Raw genomic sequence first — 23,085 nt, 5'->3', positions numbered from 1 at the left:
TACGCTCAGCGGACGCCTCATCAGGAACCCCTGTACCTAATAAAGTGGCCACTGACCGTGTGCTCGTGACCTGCGTCATCCACTTCAAGGTTCGATGTGTTGGGCATTCAGGGGGGCTTTTGCACACACTGTTGTATCGCGTGATTGTTTGAGTTACTGTCCCCAACCCGTCAGCTTGAACCAGTCTGACCTCTCATTAACAAGGCGGGTTCACCAATAGAACTGCCATTTACTGGATGTGTTGTGTTTCTCGCACCATTGTCTGTGTGGGGGGCAGAATGGGGAGGGTAGGGCTTCGGGTGGAGGGAGTCGGGAGGGGTGAAGGAAGGCTTTGTAGCGATGAGGAATAGGGGAAGAGGGTAAATGAAAGGGATGCAGTGGCCGTTGTGTTCCGTCCCTTTCTCACTCCTCGCCGCTTATTCCGTGACGTTCCCTCTTCAAGTCTTCTCCCTCGGTCCGCCTCAGGGCGGCTATTCCACCCGCCCCCACATCCGATGGAACTGTGTTGTGAGTTTCCGGACGGTCAGGTACAGTCCGGCCCCCGGACAGGACGTCAGACAGTGAAAGGGGACCTGACTTTCGCTGCCGCACCTTCCTGTCCCGGGTGAGCGGCAGCTGCTCCTTTCGTGTCGGGTGTCCGGAGCGCCAGCGCTCGACCCCGAGAGGAAAGCAGCTCCAGTGGGATCGGCTGGTCCCAACCGAAGAGGAGAGCTCGCCTGGTGGGGAAGGGAGCGACAGGTCGGAGGCGCTGACTGAACTCAGTGGACAGCCTATGAGCAGGGGGCGGGTGAGGAGCTGTTGGCGGCCCGGAGCTCTATGAGTATCTGCCTGTCTCTCCGTCTCCATTAACCCTAACCACTTCTTTCTGTCTCCCCACATCTCCATGACCCCATCTCCCTCCCTCTTTCTCTTCATCACTCTCGCCCTTGCTCTTTCCCTCTCTCTGTGTCTTGTCACTCTGATTTGAATCACAAAGATGGCGATTCTCGGTGCAGATCAGTTTGAACTCCTCGGCTGAGGAACCACAGCGGGAGGGGCGGTGAGGAGATAGGGCAAGTGAGGGCCGCACGACCAGTGAGGTAACTCAGGAGAAAGAGGTTCCCGTTCCCGTTTGTATAACTGGCGGGCCATCTTCCGGTGCCCGGGATCATGTAGTGCCGCTGAGACCCGGTAGCGCTGAAGCAAATCGGGTGAGAGTGTTGTCACAGAGTCCGCACCACACACAGTTACAGTACTGCGGAACGGAACTGGCCTGCCAGTGTGCGGTCAGTGAATTAGTCACAGCGAAACACAGCAGAGGGGGAGACGTGGTGAACAGGATGTGGTGTAGATGACACCAGGCGGAGGTGGGGGATGTGAGTGGGGGTGCAGGGAGAGCGAGGGAGCAGAGAGAGAGGGGCAGTGTGAGGAGGAGAAAAGTGGAGAGGAGGAGGATGGGGTGAAGAAGAGAGAGGGAAATATATAAGGAGGGAGTGTGGGCTGGAAAAATATCTTGGGGTAGTAGGGGAACGAGAGCCCGAGATTGGAAACGAGAGAGAAAAACCAAAGGGCAGAAAAATGAGAGAAAGAGAGAGAGAGAGAGAGAGAGAAACGTAGATTGGAAAGGGACGGGTTGAGGAAGGTCTACGGCGGATGCGATCTGAAAGACTCTTCACACGGCCTTGGATAACGTGGACATTACAAATACCTGTGACAGGATGCTGATTATTGACTACAGCTCAACAATTAACACAATCTGTCCTCCAGTTCTGATCAATAAGCTGCAGAACCAGGGCCTCTGTACCTCCCTCTGCAACTGGATCCTCGACTTACTGAACTGGAGACCACAGTCTGTCTGTCTGAATCGGAAATAGCATTTCCACCTAGCTGACAACATCAGAGCCCCTCCGGGACGTGTCCTTAGCCCACTGCTCTACTCTCTCTACACCCTCACAGTTCAAATGCCACCTATAAATTTGCAGATGGTACAACTATTGTTGGCAGAATCGCAGATGGTGACGAGAGGGCGTACAGGAACAAGGTGTATCAGTTTGTTGTGTCGTGTCACAGCAACAACCTTGCACTCAATCTCAGAAAGACTTCAGAAAGGGTAAGACAAGGGAACACACATCAGTCATCACAGACGGATCAGAAGAAGAAAGAGTAAACAATTTCAAGTTCCTGGGTGTCAATATCTCTGAGGATCTAGACTGGGCCCAGCATATCGATGCAATTACAAAGATGCAGTGGTATATATATTTCATTAGGAGTTTGATGAGATTTGGTATTTCACCAAAGACACGGAAATTTGTTCAGAAATTCATGTCCATACAGATCATTATTTTCACTACAGCAAGCTATTATGTCCCTTCGGCCCGGCAAAACTGTGCTAAGATATTTCTTTTTGCCCCCTCAGAGTTGTGTTAATTGAAAATACTTTGGGCGATGAGGGCGCAGCTTCGAAAACTGATCTTGCTCCTCCTTCTGTTGGGTAAGAACCTCCTTACTGCTCGGGACACGTGTGTGTGTGTGTGTGTGTGTGTATGTGTGTGTGTGTGTGTGTGTGTATGTGTGTGTGTGTGTGTGTGTGTGTGTGTGTGTGTGTGAGAGAGAGAGATTGAAAAATGACAGAAAGAGTCTGTGTCTGTGGGGCCAGCTCCCCATAGAGTGACAGTATGCATGAAGGGTCGGAGTGTTGGGAAGAATTTCCGTCGTTTGGGGGTGAAAGAGTTACGCTGTCAATGTAGTGGAGAAGGAGAAGGGGTGTGTGTTGTTGACAGGGGAATGTCATGGATTCGGGAAAGGTCATGGATCGTGGGGAGAAGTGCTGGTTGATATTGAGCAGAAGCTGCCTGACTTTGAGCTGTTTTGGACGCTGCATCCGGGTCACTCTCTGCCCCGCTCCGCTCCCTCACCGGAAATACAGACGCTACCTCACCACACTTAGCTCTATCTTCCCCAACTCTTCTCATTATCACTGGTCGTAACACAGAACATAGAACATAGAACAGTACAGCACAGTACAGGCCCTTCGGCCCACAATGTTGTGCCGACCCTTAAAGCCTGCCTCCCATATAACTCCCCACCTTAAATTCCTCCATGTACCTGTCTGGCAGTCTCTTAAAGTTCACTAGTGTATCTGCCTCCACCACTGACTCAGGCAGTGCATTCCACGCACCAACCACTCTCTGAGTAAAAAACCTTCCTCTAATATACCCCTTGAACTTCCCACCCCTTACCTTAAAGCCATGTCCTCTTGTATTGAGCAGTGGTTCCCTGGGGAGAATGCGCTGACTGTCCACTCTATCTATTCCTCTTAATATCTTGTATACCTCTATCATGTCTCCTCTCATCCTCCTTCTCTCTAGACAGTAAAGCCCTATCTCCCTTAATCTCTGATCATAATGCATACTTTCTAAACCAGGCAGCATCCTGGTAAATCTCCTCTGTAACCTTTCCAATGCTTCCACATCCTTCCTATAGTAAGGTGACCAGAACTGGACACAGTACTCCAAATATGGCCTAACCAGAGTTTTATAGAGCTGCATCATTACATCGTGACTCTTAAACTCTATCCCTCGACTTATGAAAGCTAACACCCCATACGCGTTCTTAACTACCCTATCTACCTGTGAGGCAACTTTCAGGGATCTTTGGACATGTACCCCCCGATCCCTCTGCTCCTCCACACTTCCAAGTATCCTGCCATTTACTTTGTTTTCTGCCTCGGAGTTTGTACTTCCAAAGTGTACCACCTCGCACTTCTCCGGGTTGAACTCCATCTGCCACTTCTCAGCCCACTTCTGCATCCTATCAATGTCTCTCCGCAATCTTCGAGAAACCTCTACACTATCTACAACACTACCAACCTTTTTGTTGTCTGCAAACTTGCCAACCCACCCTTCTACCTCCACAACCAGGTCGTTAATAAAAATCACGAAAAGTAGAGGTCCCAGAACAGATCCTTGTGGGACACCACTAGTCACAAATCTCCAATCCGAATGTACTCCCTCCACCACGACCCTCTGCTTTCTGCAGGCAAGCCAATTCTGAATCCACCTGGCCAAACTTCCCTGGATCCCATGCCTTCTGACTTTCTGAATAAGCCTATCGTGTGGAACCTTGTCAAATACCTTACTAAAATCCATATAGATCACATCCACTGCACTACCCTCATCTATATGCCTGGTCACCTCCTCAAAGGACTCCATCGGGTTTGTTAGACATGATCTTCCCTTCACAAATCCATGATGACAGTCCCTGATCAGACCATGATTCTCTAAATGCCCATAGATCCTATCTCTAAGAATCTTTTCCAACAGCTTTCCCACCACAGACGTAAGGCTCACTGGTCTATAATTACCCAGACTATCCCAATTACCTTAATTTTAAACAAGGGGACAACATTCGCTTCCCTCCAATCCTCCGGTACCATTCCCGTGGACAATGAGGACATAAGGATCCTAGCCAGAGGCTCAGCAATCTCTTCACTCGCCTCGTGGAGCAGCCTGGGGAATATTACGTCAGGCCCTGGGGACTTATCCATCCTAATGTATTTTAACAACTCCAACAGCTCCTCTCCCTTAATATCAACATGCTCCAGAACATCAACCTCACTCATATTGTCCTCACCATCATCAAGTTCCCTCTCATTGGTGAATATCGAAGAGAAGTATTCATTGAGGACCTCGCTCATTTCCACAGCCTCCAGGCACATCTTCCCACCTTTATCTCTAATCAGTCCTATTTTCACTCCTGTCATCCTTTTGTTCTTCACATTACTGAAGAATGCCTTGGGGTTTTCCTTTACCCTGCTCGCCAAGGGCTTCTCATGCCCCCTTCTTGCTCTGCTCAGCCCCTTCTTAAGCTCCTTTCTTGCTACCCTATATTCCTCAATAGACCCATCTGATCCTTGCTTCCTAAATCTCATGTATGCTACCTTCTTCCACCTGACTAGATTTTCCACCTCACTTGTCACCATTGGTTCCTTCATCCTACCATTCTTTATCTTCCTCACCGGGACAAATTTATCCCTAACATCCTGCAAGAGATCCCTAAACATCGACCACATGTCCATAGTACATTTCCCTGCAAAAACATCATCCCAACTCACACCCGCAAGTTCTAGCCTTATAGCCTCATAATTTGCCCTTCGCCAATTATAGATTTTCTTGTCCGCTCAGATTCTATCCTTTTCCATGATAATGTTAAAGACCAGGGAGTGATGGTCATTGTCCCCCATATGCTCACCCGCTGAGAGATCTGTGATCTGACCCGGTTCTTTACCTAATACTAGATCTAGTATGGCATCCCCCGCCAGTCGGCCTGTCAACATACTGTGACAGGAATCTGTCCTGGACACACTGAACAAACTCTGCCTCGTCTAAACCAATGGAACTAATCAGGTGCCAATCAATATTAGGGAAATTAAAGTCACCCATGATAACAACCCTGTTATTTTTGCACCTTTCCAAAATCTGCTTCCCAATCTGCTCCTCGGTATCTCTGCTGCTACCAGGGGGCCTATAGAATACTCCCAATAGAGTAACTGCTCCCTTCCTGTTCCTGACTTCCACCCATACTGACTCAAAAGAGGATTCTGCGACATTGCCCACCCTTTCTGTAGTTGTAATAGTATCCCTGACCAATAATGCCACCCCTCCTCCCCTTTTCCCCCCTCTCTATCTCTTTGAAAGCACTGAAATCCAGGAATATTGTGTATCCATTCCTGCCCTGGTGCCATCCAAGTCTCTGTAATGGCCACGACATCAAAATTCCATGCATGTTTCCAAGCTCTCAGTTCATCACCTTTGTTCCTGATGCTTCTTGCATTGCAGTACACGCACTTTAGCCCTTCTACCTTACTACCTTTACACCCTTGATTCTGTTTCTCTTTCCTCAAAGCATGTTTATATGTTAGACTGGCTTTACTCCATGCACTATACTTGCTGTTCTCACATGACCTTTATCCTCCTCCACCTCACTATCTGCTCTAACACTCTGGTTCCCCTCCACCTGCAAATCTAGTTTAACGTGGTCTGATGGAAAATTCTCTCCACTTAAACAAAGATTTACCCGTACCTACACCCTTACAATATCCCTTTAAAACTCTGACATAACTCATACCCCAGAACTCTCCCTGATAGATCACTGTTTGGTACCTGGACAAAGGCCTCGCCTTCCCGACACAAACTTGTATTTATCATGATCTACTCTCCAGGTTGGAGACTTGTACTCATTCAACTTCCTCAAATCAGTTCCACTCCGGGTTAACACCATGTTGTCTGGCAGACTTCCTTTTTATTTTAGCACATACCAAAGACGAATCATGTTTAACTCTTTCCTTACAATTTGCTATCACTCCACATTTAATCTTTGCCCCTCCCGTCCTCTTCCTGTGTACAGACGGTCCTTCACTACTCCCTCTCTGTGTTACAGACGCCCCCTCATTACTCTCTCCCTCCCTGTGTTACAGACGCTCCCTCACTCCACTCCCTCCTTCCTTGTATTACAGACGCTCCCTAACTACTCTCTCTCCAGGTATTACAGACTCGCCATCCCCCTCCCTCACTGTGTTACATGAACTCTCTCATCTACCGCTCCCTCTCCTTCCCTCTATGTGTTACGGACGCTCCCTCACTATTCTCTCTCACTGTGTTACAGACAGCTCCCTCGCCACCCTCTACGTGTCCCAGTGGCCTCGGAGGTTGGAGGTCCCGAGTGGCTCCAATGTGACGCTGCACTGCGAGGTTCTGGGGCTGACGGAGCCCCGGGTAATAATCTACCCCTATTGGGTGATCGGCGGGACGGAGGAGGGAGAAGAGGAACGTGTCGTCTACCCAGCCCCAGAGGAATCCCGGCAGGAAGCCGCCCTACCTGAGAGTGAGATCGCCACGGGACTCTCCCTCCAACTCCGGCATCTCCGACCGAGCCACTCCAACACCTACCATTGCCTGGCGTCCGTTCACCTTCCCGACCGGCGGCTGCTGCTCCGAGGGAACGGGACCGTGCTCCTGGTACGAGGTGAGTCTCCGGTCCCACTGCCCTCGTTCCCCGCAAGCTGCCCCCAGATTCCCGCATCATTCCTGGGAGCTGATCCCGTATTCGGTGCAGTTTTTCCATAGATACATTTCCGTCGAAGCACTAGAGAAGATTCCATCTGTAACCCGATCTTGGGGAGTATATTAGTGTATCTAATTGTGTGTGTGTCTGTGTACAAATTGTGCGAGTGGGGAATAGTGGAGTTGTGAGTGGGATGTGGAAATGGGACTTGGGTTGGGAGAGAGGGAGCAGGGAACGCCTGAGGACGAGAGGGAAATGTCATGGAAACGGGATGAATGGGAGGAGGGACATGGGGAAAATGGGGGTGTTAGGCAGAGTTTGCCCGATTTCGGGTTGTGCTTGCGTAACGATAATTGTTTAAAAATTCGTTGTGTTCTTTCCTGAGTTAGCAATAAGCACTCGGGTCTGTGTTTGCAAACAAAGGGGACAACTGTACACGTGTTAAACTACAATAAATTGTTTTATTAGAACTATGTAACCATGCAATGCAAAAAGGAAAAAGAAGGGTTAATGATGTAGCGAAAAACAAACACTTCCCGTCCACTGAACGAGCTGATCTGCAAATGCCGGATGGAAAACTCTCTCTCTCTCTGGACGTAACTGTGTCTATCTTCCCCAACTCTTACCGTTATCACTGGTCCTAACGTGCTCTGATGGAAAATTCTCCCCACTTGCACAAAGATTTACCCGTATTAACATCCTTCAATATCCCTTTAAAACTCCAACATAACTCTTATCCCAGAACTCTCCCTGATGGGTGACTATTTGGTACCTGAACAAAGGCCTCGCCTTCCCCGCTCAAACTTGTATTAATCATGTTCTACTCTCTCGGCTGGAGACTTGTACTCCTTCCACTTTCTCAAATCAGTTCCACTCCGGGTTAACACCATGTTGTCTGGCAGACTTCCTTTTTATTTTAGCACTTACCAAGGACGAATCATGTTTAACTCTTTCCTTACAGTTTGATATCACTCCACGTTCAATCTCTGCCCCTCCCATCCTCTTTCTCTGTACAGACTCTCTCCCTCCCTGTGTTTCAGACCCTCCCTCACTACTCTCTCCCTCCTTGTGTTACAGACGCTCCCTCACACCACTCCCTCCCTTTCTGTGTTACAGACGCTCCCTCACTACTCTCTCGCTCTCTTTCTCTCTCTCCATGTGTTACAGACGCTCGCTCACCGTTCTCCCTCCCTCACTGTGTTACAGACATCTCGCTCGCCACCCTCTCCGTGTCCCAGTGGCCTCGGAGGTTGGAGGTCCCGAGTGGTTCCAACGTGACGCTGCACTGCGAAGTTCTGGGGCTGACGGAGTCCCGGGTGATCATCTACCACTATTGGGTGGTCGGCGGGACAGAGGAGGAGGGAGAGGAACGTGTCGTCTATCCGCCCCCCGAGGGATCCCGGCGGCAAGATGCTCTCCCTGAGAGTGAGATCGGCACGGGACTCTCCCTCCAACTCCGGCACCTCCGTCCGAGCCACTCCAACACCTACCGCTGCCTGGCGTCCGTTCATCTTCCCGACCGGCAGCTGCTGCTCCGAGGGAACGGGACCGTGGTCCTGGTACGAGGTGAGTCGCCGGTATCACCTTTCACCGCCACTTCCCTGATTCCTCCTGGGACTGGATCGCAGGTCCAGTTCTCTTATTTCATATATAACCCCCTCACCCAGAACGCTTGGATTACATCCCACCCTGTAACCCACTCGCAACAATGTTATTCAATATATAAACCCCTGAACCCTCAGAATACAACCCATCCCTAGCTCACCTCGGTAAACCGTCTCACTCTGAACTCCGACTTACTCTCAGGTTCTCCTCGGGAGCCACTGCCTTTTTACATCCTGCTCGTCCTGAAGACGCTCGCACTCCTATTCCTGACCACCGTGTACGGGCTCCCAAAGAGCAACAGCGAACCAGCGCACCAAGCGCCCCCTGGCGGTCGTTCCGTAAAGTGCGGACTCTGAGGCGACAGGGACAGTGGAGAAAAAGCCCCATCACTGCTGGAGGACCCAGGACACTTCCTGAAGTACCTCCTCTTGCAGCCTGGACTGTGCCAGTAACCAGCTTTCTCCCACCGACATCTCACTGTCAGGAGAGACCAACAAATTTCCGACAGACCAAAGGACGTCCTTCATCGACCCGATGATCTTCCAGATGCCCGTCTGTGTGTGACCTGGGAAATAGTCTGTTTCTCAGAGAATCCTTCGTTTCACAGCTGATTGGGATGAACCGGTACACGGACCCTTGCATCTGTCTCCACGGTCTGCTGAGAGGTGGTGACCGTGAGTTCCCGATCACAGCCGTCCCGAAGGTAACGTGTTGTGGTAATGATAGAGGAAGATTCCTACCGGGAGGGACACTTTCACCGCCAGCCAAGCGATGTCTTTGTGCTTGTTACTGAGATCTGGCGATGCGGCGTTCGGCCGTTTGCTCAGCGATTCACCCCACGGTCGCTGTCCCGCAGTGTCGGCAGAAAGTTCCGCGCAGACCACTGTCCGATGGATTTGTGGTGAGAGATGTTGGCTTAGAAGGATTCCCAATGGTTTTGCAACATTTTTATACTTGAAATATATCTTTATTCATAATTTTAAAGAAACAAGAACAAGCGCCTTTCGTTCTTAAATTGGTAGTCAATGCTTTCATTCGTGTTCGATTACATTCCTTAACACCATCACACCACGTTATCAATCATGTACACTACTACAGTAATTGAGGGGCTTCCTCAACCAACCCCGCCCCTCCCTCTCCAGTAGTGAAGGAACACTACACTGTGGCGCTTCCTCATCTAGCCCTGCGGTGCCTGAACCCGGCTTCAGCGCCTCCCTCAGCACGGTGTCTTGTCGCCATTCGGCAGCTCCCATCCACGGACATCTCGATGATCAATGAGGTCGGGCGGACCAAAGGCGCCTTTCACCGAGTTGATGATCTGCCGGCTGCAATTGACGTCCGTCTCCTTGTGTGTCCCTGCAAACAGCCCGGAGATGTGAGAGTCCTCTGTCACTCAACTGCTCGGGATGAACAATGAAACACGACTTCTCACCTCTCCACATCATTCAGTGCGGACCCTGCCGCCGCAAACACCTCCCGTCAATCAATGCATTCCGGGTTTTTTTGCACCGTCTGTCTGATCCATCCATCTGATTGGCTATACATCTGTGACTGACAGCGGCTGGTTCGTTCCCGGAGAGGTACAGTTGCCGGCGAGCTCCGCACCGCGTTCAGTATAAAAGGTACAGGCCCTGGTGAGGAAAATAGTGAAGTTTGCGAAAAAGGTTTTACGGGTGGTCGTATTCTGATAGTATTAGAAGCGATATTAAACTTGGAGATAATTGGGGAATGATTAAAAATGAGTGGTGGGGTAATTCATAGGGCTAGTAACATTTCAATATTGATTAAAGGTAGTACGATTGTTACTGAAACAGAGAAGGTTGAGTTACTGGCTTGGTCATTTATTGCAATTCATAATCAAGATTATTGAAGTGAAGAAGCTAAGCAATGTAGAGATAAGATTCTAAGTGAATACCCTAATGTGTTGGAAGTTAGCTGTAGCAATGATGGTATTAGAGATGTAGAGTTTTCTTTGTGTAAATTTATGAAAGCTATATTCAGACGGCTAGAGAATGGGACTGCACAAGCGGTATTTGTAGCCGCTTATTGTTTAATGCCATTTTGTCCGAAATAGGCACTTTTTGCAGATGATGGAGCTTTATGGATCAGAGGGGATAAAAATCAATTTAACTGTATGTAGGATACAATTAGCGATTAATAAGTTCGAACGGTGGGCAAATAGATGGGATTTTAAGCTTTCAGTAGGTAAAACACAATTTATATCTTTTACAAGGAGGATCAATAGACCAGCACTCAATTTGAAATTGCATAGTCAAACTCTTGAAGAAGCGTCAGTGGTAAGATTTCTTGGTATCTGGCTGGATAATAAGCTGGCATTGAAACAATATATCAGTAAGATTCTTGACAAATGTAAAAAGGCATGTGGGTATTTTTGGGATGCTACCCGAAAATTTCTGTTGACTTTATATATTTGTTTAATTATATCGGTACAGTACTTGATTATGGCTGTGTGGGTTATGCATCAGCTTCATCTTCAAATTTAAAATGTTTGGATGTGATACCAGCTCCGGCTTTAAGACTGTGTTGTGGTGCAGTAAGGTCATCCCCTGTTTCAGCTTTACTGGTTGAAAAGGGACAATTACCCTTGCAGTTGTGGAGGATGAAGTTGTTGTTAACATACTGGGTTAATTTGAGGGGGCAGAGGAATGATCACCCTGTTAAAATTGTGTTTCAAGACTGTTGGGAACATCACAAGGAGAGTGCTTTTAGTTTTCGTTGGCTGGGTTCTCATCACGCTAGGAATATGGGTTTGCTGGATTATGTAATTTGTCCCACTGTAGCTTTTTCATTAACCCCACCATGATTTTTTCCAATGGCTTTAGTTGATTTTAGATTGCATGATTTAATGAAATCCAAGGATCCTGATAAGCCTGAGTCTGTTGGTTCATCCGTATGTTAATGTAAATTATTGTGATATGTTAACCATTTTTACTAATGGATCAAAAGATAATTTAACAGGGAATGTCAGTGTGGTTGTGTTTGTGCCTGAATTACAATAAAGTAACAATAAATGCCTTACTAACTAGTTATCAGTGTATAATGCAGAACTGGTTGCCATTGTTTTGAGCTTATAGTGGGTGGAGGAAATCTGTCCTTGCAAAGTTATAATTTGTTCAGATTCTTTTTTGGTTTTGACTAGTCTTAACACAGGTTGTTCTAGCAGTAGATTTGATTGAAATAGCTGTTTCTGTGACCAAAGTACTGACATCAGGTAGCATGTCACTGCAACTTGGAGGGTGAATGCCTCTCCCAGGGAGCAGTAAAGGTCTATATACAGATCTGATAAATCACAGCCCTCCTCGTCCACTGAACAGTACTTACTGGGTATGTGGTTACCAGACCCACCCTTGGCTGCTGTACATGTTCCCTGAATATGAAGGATAGTGGAGACTGTTGTGGCCTGGAAAGGGCTGTGGTTATTATGCCTACGTGGTCCTCTACATGCAATTCTTGGCGTCACTACCTCACCACCCTCTGGTCTGGTGGCACCAGACATCCATAACAGAGGCCAAGTGATTCTGGATGATTGCCTTTCTGGGATATGGGACTGCAAGACTGTCCTGCGAATTGATTAATATGCATCGGATTTGTAGAAAATAATGAATGAAACTACACTTGCCTTTGATCACACCCAATAAGCATTAACCAAGTTGTCGGCAGAACCAATGGCTGCTCGTACACTTGCATTACAGGACAGAATGGCTTGGGATTCTATTCTTTCAGAGAAAGGGATCACCTGTGTTGCTGTACTTACAAACCTGAACAATCAGAAAATAGAACTAACTTGGCAAACCACATTGGAGAAGCTACCAAAGAGAGTAGGAAAGAGGGGGGGATCAATATGACAACTATTACACTCTGGGAGGTGGATGGCGGACTTTCAGGACACTGGAAGCATGGTGGGCAACCATTCTGTGTTCTGGTACAGGTATAACTATCGGAATTATAGAAATGGCTGGTATTCTTTTACAATTATTGTGTGAAATAGCAGGATAAAGGAGAGGATATTAAAGAAAGGAATTGGCACTCATTAAGGTGGACGGATGAAAAGGGAATTTTGGGGTTGGGCTTTGAAACTGCATCATTTCAATTACTGTATTTGGTGAAATGTAGTGTTGTCATTAAGTGACAAAAAGGAGGCGATCTGGAAATGTATTTTACTTGTCATAACAAAATGGAACCTAAATTGTACCAGAGTGCTTTGCAACATTATGCATATGAATCCCGAGTCCCAAAGATGAAGAAGTATTCTAAAGCGAGGATGAGGGAACCGCAGCTAAGAGGGCATTTAGTAGAGCAACTATTAGTGGGATAATAGGGAAGCTTTAAAAACCAACAGAAGGCAGCAAAAAAAAACATGGGGGCTGAGGAAGATGAAATATGAAGGTAAGCCAGACAATAGTAAGCAAGAGGGTACAAAATATTTTCCCCGAAATACAAGACAGGCCAGAGTTAATATCAGACCATTGGAAAATGTCACTGGAGAGGTAGTAATGGGGACAAAAATATGAACTAAACAGTATTTTCCTTCATTCTTCACTTTAGAAGACAATAGCAGAATGCCAGAAATGCGAGAGTGTCAGGGGACAGAAGTGAGTGAAATTGCCATTACTAGGGAGAAGGTGTTTGGGGAACTGGCAGGTCTGAAAGTAGAGAAGTCAGCTGGACCCAGATGAACTACCAACACTCCAGGATTCTAAATGAAGTTGCTGAAGAGACTGTGGAGGCGTTTCAAGAATCACTACAATCTGGAATGTGTCCTCGGGACTGATGTCACTCCACTACTTAAGAAGGGAGAGAGGCAGAAGAAAGGAAATTATAGGCCATTTAACTGGCTTTAGTAGTTGGGAAGATGTTGGAGTCCGTTAATAAGGTTGAGCTTCAGAGTACTTGGAGCCACAAGATTAAATAGGCCAAAATCTGCATTACTTCCATCAGAGGAAATCTTGTCTACAAATCCATTGGAATTCCTTGAGGTGTTAACTGGCAGGATAGATAAAGGAGTGCCAATTCATATTGTTTATTTGGACTTTCAGAAGCCCTTTGACAAGGTGTTGCACATGACACAGTTTAACAAGTTAAGAGCCCACGGTATTACAGGAAGAATACTTGCATGGATACAAGATTGGATACCTAGCAGTAAGGAAAGAGTGGGAATAAAGTGGCCTATTCTGTTTGGCTGACTGTGTCTAGATTGTCCCCCTGGAGAATGGCATCATCCCACAGCCGAATACCCTCAGGTAAAGATCCCAGGATCGGGATGGTGAGGTTTTTCTTCCGACAACAGAGGCAGCGATTGCCAAAGTGGGGATCCTGGAGCGGGAGTCCCATTGGGGCAAGGTGAGGCGTAGGTGAAGAGTCTGTGTAGTGAAACTGTGCTGAGCCGAGGCTGGAGTTTGACAGTCTCTCTCTTTCAGACACCGACTGTCCCTGCCACTCTATCTCACACACGGACCGACCGTCCGTCTCTCTCTCTCTCTCTCACACCGACCATCGGTCTCTCTCTCTCTCTCTCTCATCCAGAAGATAAAATGCATGGGAGAAGAGGAATGCGGTAGTCGTAGGGGATTCCATAGTCAGGGGAACAGACAGGAGATCCTGTGAGCCTGACAGAGATACCCGCGTGGTGTGTTGCCTCCCAGGTGCCAGGGTACGGGATGTCTCGGATCGGGTCCTGAATATTCTGAAGGGGGAGGGTGAGCAGCCAGTTGTCTTGGTACATGTTGGTACCAATGACATAGATAGGACAAAGGAGGAGGTCCTGAAGAGAAATTTCTGGGAGTTAGGAAGGAAGCTGAGAAGCAGGACCTCCGGGGTAGTAATCTCGGGATTGCTACCTGTGCCACGTGCTAACGAGGGCAAGAATAGTAGGATCAGGCAGATGAATGCATGGCTGAGAGACTGGTGCAGGGGGCAGGGCTTCAGATTCTTGGATAATTGGGATCTCTTCTGGGGGAAGCATGACCTGTTCAAAAAGGACAGGTTGCACCTGAACCTGAAGGGGACCAATATCCTGGCGGGAAAGTTTAATAGAGCTGTTAGGGAGAGTTTAAACTAATTTGGCAGGGGGATGGGAATCGGAATGATAGAGCGGAGGAAGGGGAAAACAGAAATAAATCTAAGATAGTGAGCAGTAAAGATGTCAGGAAAGACAGGCAGGTGATGGGGCAAATTTGTAGCCATTGGGACGAGTTGCAGTGCAATAAAGTTGCAGTGAAATCAAATCGAAAAGTACCAAATACTGGTCTTAAGGTGTTATACTTAAATGCACGCAGCATAAGAAATAAGGTGGATGATCTTGTCGTACAGATACAGATTGGCAGGTATGATATTGTGGACATCACTGAGACGTGGCTAAAGGATGCATGTCTCTGAGAGCTGAAAGTCCAAGGATACACGGTGTATCGGAAGGATAGGAAGGTAGGCAGAGGGGGAGGTGTGGCTTTATTGGTAAGAAATGATATTAAATCATTAGAAAGAGGTGATATAGGATCAGAAGGTGCAGAATCTTTATGGGTTGAGCTACGAAATAGCAGGGGTAAAAGGACCCTGATGGCAGTTATTTATAGGCCTCCAAACAGCTGCAGGGATGTGGACTACAAATTACAACAGGAAATAGAAAAGGCTTGTCAGAAGGGCAGTGTTATTATAATTGTTGGGGATTTTAACATGTGAGTGGATTGGGAAAATCAGGTCGGCACTGGATCTCAAGAGAGAGAATTTGTAGAATGTCTGCGAGATGTCTTTTTAGAACAGCTTGTTGTTGAGCCCACTAGGGGATCGGCTGTACTGGATTGGGTATTGTGTAATGAACCGGAGGTGATTAGAGAGATTGAGGTGAAGGAACCCTTAGGAGGCAGTGATCATAACATGATTGAGTTCACTGTGACATTTGAAAAAGAGAAGCCGAAATCTGATGTGTCGGTGTTTCAGTGGAGCAAAGGAAACTACAGTGGCATGAGAGAGGAACTGGCCAAAGTTGACTGGAAAGGGACACTGGCTGGAAAGATGGCAGAGCAGCAGTGGCTGGAGTTTATGCGAGAAGTGAGGAAGGTGCAAGACAGGTATATTCCAGAAAAGAAGACATTTTTGAATGGAAAAAGGATGCAACCGTGGTTGACAAGAGAAGTCAAAGCCAAAGTTAAGGCAAAGGAGAGGGCATACAAGGAAGCAAAAATTAGTGGGAAGACAGAGGATTGGGAAGTATTTAAAACCTTACAAAAGGAAACTAAGAAGGTCATTAAGAGAGAAAAGATTAACTATGAAAGGAAGCTAGCAAGTAATATCAAAGAGGATACTAAAAGCTTTTTCAAGTATGTAAAGAGTAAAAGACAGGTGAGAGTAGATATAGGACCGATAGAAAATTACGCTGGAGAAATTGTAATGGGAGATAAGGAGATGGCAGAGGAACTGAACGAGTATTTTGCATCAGCCTTCACTGCGGAAGACATCAGCAGTATACTGGACACTCAAGGGTGGCAGGGAAGAGAAGTGTGCGCAGTCACAATTACGACAGAGGAAGTGCTCAGGAAGCTGAATAGTCTAAAGGTAGATAAATCACCCGGACCAGATGGAATGCACCCACGTGTTCTGAAGGAAGTAGCTGTGGAGATTGCACAGGCATTAGCAATGATCTTTCAAAAGTCGATTGATTCTGGCATGGTTCTGGAGGACTGGAAGATTGCAAATGTCACTCAGTTATTTAAGGCAGCGGCAAGGCAGCAAAAGGGAAATTATAGACCTGTTAGCTTGACATTGGTGGTTGGGAGGTTGTTGGAGTCGATTGTCAAGGATGAGGTTACAGAGTACCTGGAGGCATTTGACAAGATAAGCAGAACTTAGCAAGCATGGATTCCTTAAAGGAAAATCCTGCCTGACAAACCTATTACAATTTTTTGAGGAAATTACCAGTAGGCTAGACAAGGGAGATGCAGTGGATGTTGTATATTTGGATTTTCAGGAGGCCTTTGACAAGGTGCCACACATGAGGCTGCTTAACAAGATGAGAGCCCATGGAATTACGGGAAAGTTACATACGTGGATAGAGCGTTGGCTGATTGGCAGGAAACAGAGAGTGGGAATAAAGGGATCCTATTCTGGTTGGCTGCCAGTTGCCAGTGGTGTTCCACAGGGATCAGTGTTGGGGCCGCTTCTTTTTACATTGTACATCAATGGCTTTGTGGCTAAGTTTGCGGACGATACAAAGATAAGTGGAGGAGCTGGTAGTGCTGAGGAAATGGAGAGTCTGCAGAGAGACTTGGATAGATTGGAAGAATGGGCAAAGAAGCGGCAAATGAAGTACAATGTTGGAAAGTGTATGGTTATGCACTTTGGCAGAAGAAATAAACGGGCAGACTATTATTTAAATGGGGAAAGAATTCAAAGTTCTGAGATGCAATGGGACTTGGGAGTCCTTGTACAGGATACCCTTAAAGTTAACCTCCAGGTTGAGTCGGTAATGAAGAAGGCGAATGCAATGTTAGCATTCATTTCTAGAGGAATAGAGTATAGGAGCAGGGATGTGATGTTGAGGCTCTATAACGCACTGGTGAGAACTCACTTGGAGTACTGTGGGCAGTTTTGGTCTCCTTATTTAAGAAAGGATGTGCTGACGTTCAAGAGGGTACAGAGAAGATTCACTAGAATGATTCCGGGAATGAGAGAGTTAACATATGAGGAACATTTGTCCTTTCTTGAACTGTATTCCTTGGAGTTTCGAAGAATGAGGGGAGACCTTATAGAAACATTTCGAAAGTTGAGAGGCATGGACAGAGTGGATGTGGCAAAGTTGTTTCCCATGATGAGGGAGTCTAGTACGAGAGAGCATGACTTAAGGATTGCAGCGCGCCCATTCAGAACAGAAATGCAAAGAAATTTTTTTAGCCAGAGGATGGTGAATCTATGGAATGTGTTGCCACGGGCAGCAGTGGAGGCCAAGTCATTGGGTGTATTTAAGGCAGAGATTGATATGTATCTGAGTAGCCAGGGCATCAAAGGTTATGGTGAAAAGGTAGGGGAGTGGGACTGAATGGGAGAATGGATCCGCTCATGATAAAATGGCGGAGCAGACTCGATGGGCTGAATGGCCAACTTCTGCTCCTTTGTCTTATGGTCTTATGGGATCCACAGTGAATTGGCCATTTGGTTTCATAGAAGTCAGAGTAGAGGCGGGAGACCCATGTGTACTGGTATTCCGCAGGGATCTCTCTGGGTCACTGTTGGTGATAATAGCAATGACTTGGATGAGAATATAGCTGAGTGGTTTGTGGCATGTGGCCGTGTGGTTTGGGTGTTCGACTAGTGACCTGAAGTTCATGAGTTCGAGCCCAGACAAGGCAGCGTGTGTTCTTAAGCAAGGCACTTAACCACACAATGTTCCAGTGTACCCAGCTGAACAATGGGTACCGGCAAAAAATGCTGGGGGTCAACCTCGCGATAGACTGGCGTGCTATCCAGGGTGGAGAGTCTCGTACTCTCAGTCGCTTCACGCCACAGAAACTGGCATAAGCACCGGGCTGATGAGCCACAAAGGCTCGGGACAGGACTTTGACTTTGGTTTGTAGACAGCTCACTGGTATTGTGAATAATATTGTGTACAAGTCTGGCAAAGGATAGAGTGGGATGCAGATACCGGCAGAGAAGTGGAATATGGAGACCACTTTCCAGACAATTGATAGGGCGGTAAAGCAATCTCAGTAAAATGGGTCTGTGATTGAAAACTTACAAAGTCAGATTCAGGATCAGTTTTAAAATCACACACATACGTCGTGAAATCTGTTAACTTAGCAGCAGAAGTACAATGTAATACATGATAACATATAGAAAAATAAATGATCTAAAGCAACTTTATACATGTATATTAAATAGTCACATGAAGAAACAGCGCAAAAACAGAAATAATAAAAGTGCAACATCCATTTGGAAATCGGATGGCAGAGGGGGAGGAGCTGTCCCGGATGTGTTAAGTGCGTCTTCAGGCATTTAATGGCAACAATTAGAAAAGCGAGAAAAAATTAAAGCAAACAACAGGAATTCTGCAGATGCTGGAAATTCAAGCAACACACATAAAAGTTGCTGGTGAACGCAGCAGGCCAGGCAGCATCTCTAGGAAGAGGTGCAGTCGACGTTTCAGGCCAAGACCCTTCGTCAGGACTAACTGAAGGAAGAGTGAGTAAGGGATTTGAAAGTTGGAGGGGGAGGGGGAGATCCAAAATGATAGGAGAAGACAGGAGGGGGAGGGATAGAGCCAAGAGCTGGACAGGTGATAGGCAAAAGGGATACGAGAGGATCATGGGACAGGAGGTCCGGGAAGAAAGACAAGGCGGGGGGGGGGACCCAGAGGATGGGCAAGGGGTATATTCAGAGGGACAGAGGGAGAAAAAGGAGAGTGAGAGAAAGAATGTGTGCATAAAAATAAGTAACAGATGGGGTACGAGGGGGAGGTGGAGCATTAGCGGAAGTTAGAGAAGTTGATGTTCATGCCATCCGGTTGGAGGCTACCCAGACGGAATATAAGGTGTTGTTCCTCCAAACTGAGTGTGGCTTCATCTTTACAGTAGAGGAGGCCGTGGATAGACATGTCAGAATGGGAATGGGATGTGGAATTAAAATGTGTGGCCACTGGGAGATCCTGCTTTCTCTGGTGGACAGAGAGTAGGTGTTCAGCAAAGCGGTCTCACAGTCTGCGTCGGGTCTCGCCAATATATAAAAGGCCACATCGGGAGCACCGGACGCAGTATATCACCCCAGCCAACTCACAGGTGAAGTGTCGCCTCACCTGGAAGGACTGTTTGGGGCCCTGAATGGTGGTAAGGGAGGAAGTGTAAGGGCATGTGTAGCACTTGTTCCGCTTACACGGATAAGTGCCAGGAAGAAGATCAGTGGGAAGGGATGGGGGGGGACGAATGGACAAGGGAGTCGCGTAGGGAGCGATCCCTGCGGAATGCAGGGTGGGGGGAGGGAAAGATGTGCTTAGTGGTGGGATCCCGTTGGAGGTGGCGGAAGTTATGGAGAATAATATGTTGGTCCCGGAGGCTGGTGGGGTGGTAGGTGAGGCCCAGGGGAACCCTATTCCTCGTGGGGTGGTGGGAGGATGGAGTGAGAGCAGATGTACGTGATACACCTCCTCGTATTTACCCCTCGATCGTGACCCCACTAAGGAGCACCAGGCCATTGTCTCCCACACCATCACCGACTTTATCCGCTCAGGGGATCTCGCATCCACTGCTACCAACCTTATAGTTCCCACACCTCGCACTTCCCATTTCTACCTCCTACTCAAGATCCACAAACCTGCCTGTCCTGGCCGACCCATTGTCTCAGCTTGCTCCTGCCCCACCGAACTCGTTTCTGCTTACCTTGACACGGTTTTATCCCCCCTTGTTCAATCCCTTCCTACCTATGTTCGTGACACTTCTCACGCTCTTAAACTTTTCGATGATTTTAAGTTCCCTGGCCCCCACCGCTTTATTTTCACCATGGATGTCCAGCCCCTATATACTTCCATCCCCCATCAGGAAGGTCTCAAAGCTCTACGCTTCTTTTTGGATTCCAGACCTAATCAGTTCCCCTCTACCACCACTCTGCTCCGTCTAGCGGAATTAGTCCTTACTCTTAATAATTTCTCCTTTGGCTCCTCCCACTTCCTCCAAACTAAAGGTGTAGCTATAGGCACCCGTATGGGTCCTAGCTATGCCTGCCTTTTTGTTGGCTTTGTGGAACAATCTACGTTCCGTGCCTATTCTGGTATCTGTCCCCCACTTTTCCTTCGCTACATCGACGACTGCATTGGCGCTGCTTCCTGCACGCATGCAGAGCTCGTTGACTTTATTAACTTTGCCTCCAACTTTCACCCTGCCCTCAAGTTTACCTGGTCCATTTCCGACACCTCCCTCCCTTTTCTAGATCTTTCTGTCTCTGTCTCTGGAGACAGCTTATCCACTGATGTCTACAATAAGCCTACTGACTCTCACAGCTATCTGGACTATTCCTCTTCTCACCCTGTCTCTTGCAAAAACGCCATCCCCTTCTTGTAATTCCTCCGTCCCCGCCGCATCTGCTCTCAGGATGAGGCTTTTCATTCTAGGACGAGGGAGATGTCTTCCTTTTTTAAAGAAAGGGGCTTCCCCTCCTCCACTATCAACTCTGCTCTTAAACGCATCTCCCCCATTTCACGTACATCTGCTCTCACTCCATCCTCCTGCCACCCCACTAGGAATAGGGTTCCCCTGGTCCTCACCTACCACCCCACCAGCCTCCAGGTCCAACATATTATTCTCTGTAACTTCCGCCACCTCCAACGGGATCCCACCACTAAGCACATCTTTCCCTCCCCCCTTCTCTCTGCATTCCGCAAGGATTCTGAGATTGTGTCCACCAGGACGGACAGCTCCAAAAGAGGAGAAACGTGGGACATTATTATGCTGATGGGAATTCGAGGTGAGGTTGAAATGACTCTCAGAAGTGAGTGGGTCTCTCCCCTCCTCCTGCTCTTTTCCCCATTGCAGTGCTGGGCAGTTTGACAACAGAGGACAAGGGGGCAGAATAAGGCCATTCAGCCCATTGAGTCTGTGCTGCTATTTGAACAGCGGCTGATTTTTCTCAACCCTGTGCTCCCTTTTAAATGTTTCTTTTCACCTTAAACCCCTGTCTCCTCGATTCCACAACTCAGGGTTCAGAAGAATGTGTTCACCTTATTTGCATCCCTCAAATTTTATGCCCCTCTCTCAGATCAACTCTCCGTCTCCAGCGCTACTGTGAATAAAATCCCAACGAGTTCAGCTTCTCTCAATAGCTCCGTTCCTTGAGTCTGGGCAACATCGTCAAATCCCCTCGGCTCTCTTTGCAGCTGAACGGCATCTGTCCAACAGCAGGGTGATCAATATTGTAAATCTCCTGACTGACGAAGGCCAGCACTCCTGTCTACCTGTGCCACTGCGTACAAAACATTCACTTGACACATAAGGCAATGGATATATTTCTTGACACAAAATGCAGTGGGATAGGGTGGGAGAATTTGTATTCACTGTGTTTGTTCCATGTACATTGAAACATACAGTGTAATGCATCGTTTGTGTTAACGACTAACAGCCGAAGGAGGTGCAGGGGGCAGCCTGCAATTGTCACCACACATTCTGGTGTCTGCAGTAAATGTACAAATCAGAACAGAAGGAGCAACAAACAACATCGGCAAGACCACCCGGTTCCATCGATTCCAATCCAGAGTGCACAATGGAATAGATGGAACTGCACGGTGAGGGGTGGATGTAAACAGACTGTTCCACATTTATACTGTCGGTTTCTGCTCAATTTGCTCTAATTATAATATTTCTGTTCCCCAGTGACGGTGGGAGTCTGTGTGCCTGTGGTTGTGCTTCTCTTTCTCTGGTAAGTGACCACATCCATTCCTGGAGAATCTCTATTCCAGAGCTCACCATTCGTTCCTTCGCTGTACCCCTTCCGTTCTTCAGTTCCCCGTCTAGCTGTTAACCCCCTCCCCATCTCACCTCCTCTCCCTCAACATCACTCCCTACCTCTATCACCGTGTGATCAGACTCTCCACATGGCCTTCTGTTCTACATGCAGGTGCAGAATGTGTGGCTCGTGATAAAGGCTGGACCAGACAGAATGTTGTGGGGCGTCTACGCACAGTGAGATCCCACTAACAGCAGAATTCAGGACCCTTGGCACTTGAACATTCTCTCCTCTTCCACTACCCGTCAGCAGAAGATACAAATATTTGAAACTGGTCCAACAAGACTCGAGGACAACCTCTGTCCCGCCATCACCAAACTTCTCATACCCAAGAAGATGAACGCGTGATCTGTGTCTTGGTATTTGTGAGAATTGCAAACCAGTTACCAATGCTCCGGAAATAGGCAGCAGATACAAGGTGCTCCTTAAATGGCCAGGGGAGATGAGTGATACATTTGCCCTCAGTAGCCACTTTTACCTTCACCTGATTAACACAAATATCTGATCAGGCAATCATGTGGCAGCAACTCAATGCATTGAAGCCTGCAGGCTGAGGTTCAGACGTCGATCAGAAAGGGGAAGAATAAAGTGGCTGCTGTGGCCTTGTTTGCATTTAGATAAAATAAACATAACAACAGCAATTATATAATTTCATGTTAATTTTAAACACAAAACGGTTCTTCAGAGCAACATAGACAAAGTGCTGCAGGAACTCGACAGGATAGGCAGCATCTGTGGGAAAAAAGTACAGTCGACGTTTCGGACCGACCCTTTGGCAGGACTGGAGGAAAAAAATGATGAGTAGATTTAAATGGTGGGGGAGGAGGAGAGAGAAGCACAAGGTGATGGGTGAAACCAGGATGGGGAGGGATAAACTAAAGAGCTGAGAAATTGATTGGTAACAGAGATACAGAGCTAGAGAATGGGGAGTCCAACAGGAGAGAA

General features: G+C 47.5%; 1 protein-coding gene across 4 annotated transcripts; it reads left to right on the top strand.

The window, feature by feature from the left end:
- Nucleotides 1-607: 607 nt before the first annotated feature.
- LOC134350233 (uncharacterized) lies at nucleotides 608-22,774 on the top strand. Of its 4 annotated transcripts, XM_063055242.1 has the most exons (6): nucleotides 608-787; nucleotides 2,396-2,470; nucleotides 6,643-7,002; nucleotides 8,248-8,607; nucleotides 22,008-22,053; nucleotides 22,252-22,774. In XM_063055242.1, the coding sequence occupies exons 2-6, from the start codon at nucleotides 2,425-2,427 to the stop codon at nucleotides 22,271-22,273; spliced, it is 834 nt and encodes a 277-aa protein (XP_062911312.1). In that variant the 5' UTR covers nucleotides 608-787; nucleotides 2,396-2,424; the 3' UTR covers nucleotides 22,274-22,774. The 4 variants fall into 4 exon arrangements, with proteins under 4 accessions (XP_062911312.1, XP_062911311.1, XP_062911309.1 ...); XM_063055241.1 differs by lacking the exons at nucleotides 22,008-22,053; nucleotides 22,252-22,774 and adding an exon at nucleotides 8,848-9,007; XM_063055239.1 differs by lacking the exons at nucleotides 22,008-22,053; nucleotides 22,252-22,774 and having other exon boundaries at nucleotides 8,248-8,967.
- The last annotated feature ends 311 nt before the right edge of the window (nucleotides 22,775-23,085 follow it).

Source organism: Mobula hypostoma, chromosome 8 (assembly GCF_963921235.1).
Source record: "Mobula hypostoma chromosome 8, sMobHyp1.1, whole genome shotgun sequence".
Lineage (NCBI taxonomy): Eukaryota > Metazoa > Chordata > Chondrichthyes > Myliobatiformes > Myliobatidae > Mobula > Mobula hypostoma.
The sequence above is the reverse complement of the archived record's forward strand: the minus strand, read 5'-3'. Positions and strand labels throughout refer to the sequence as shown.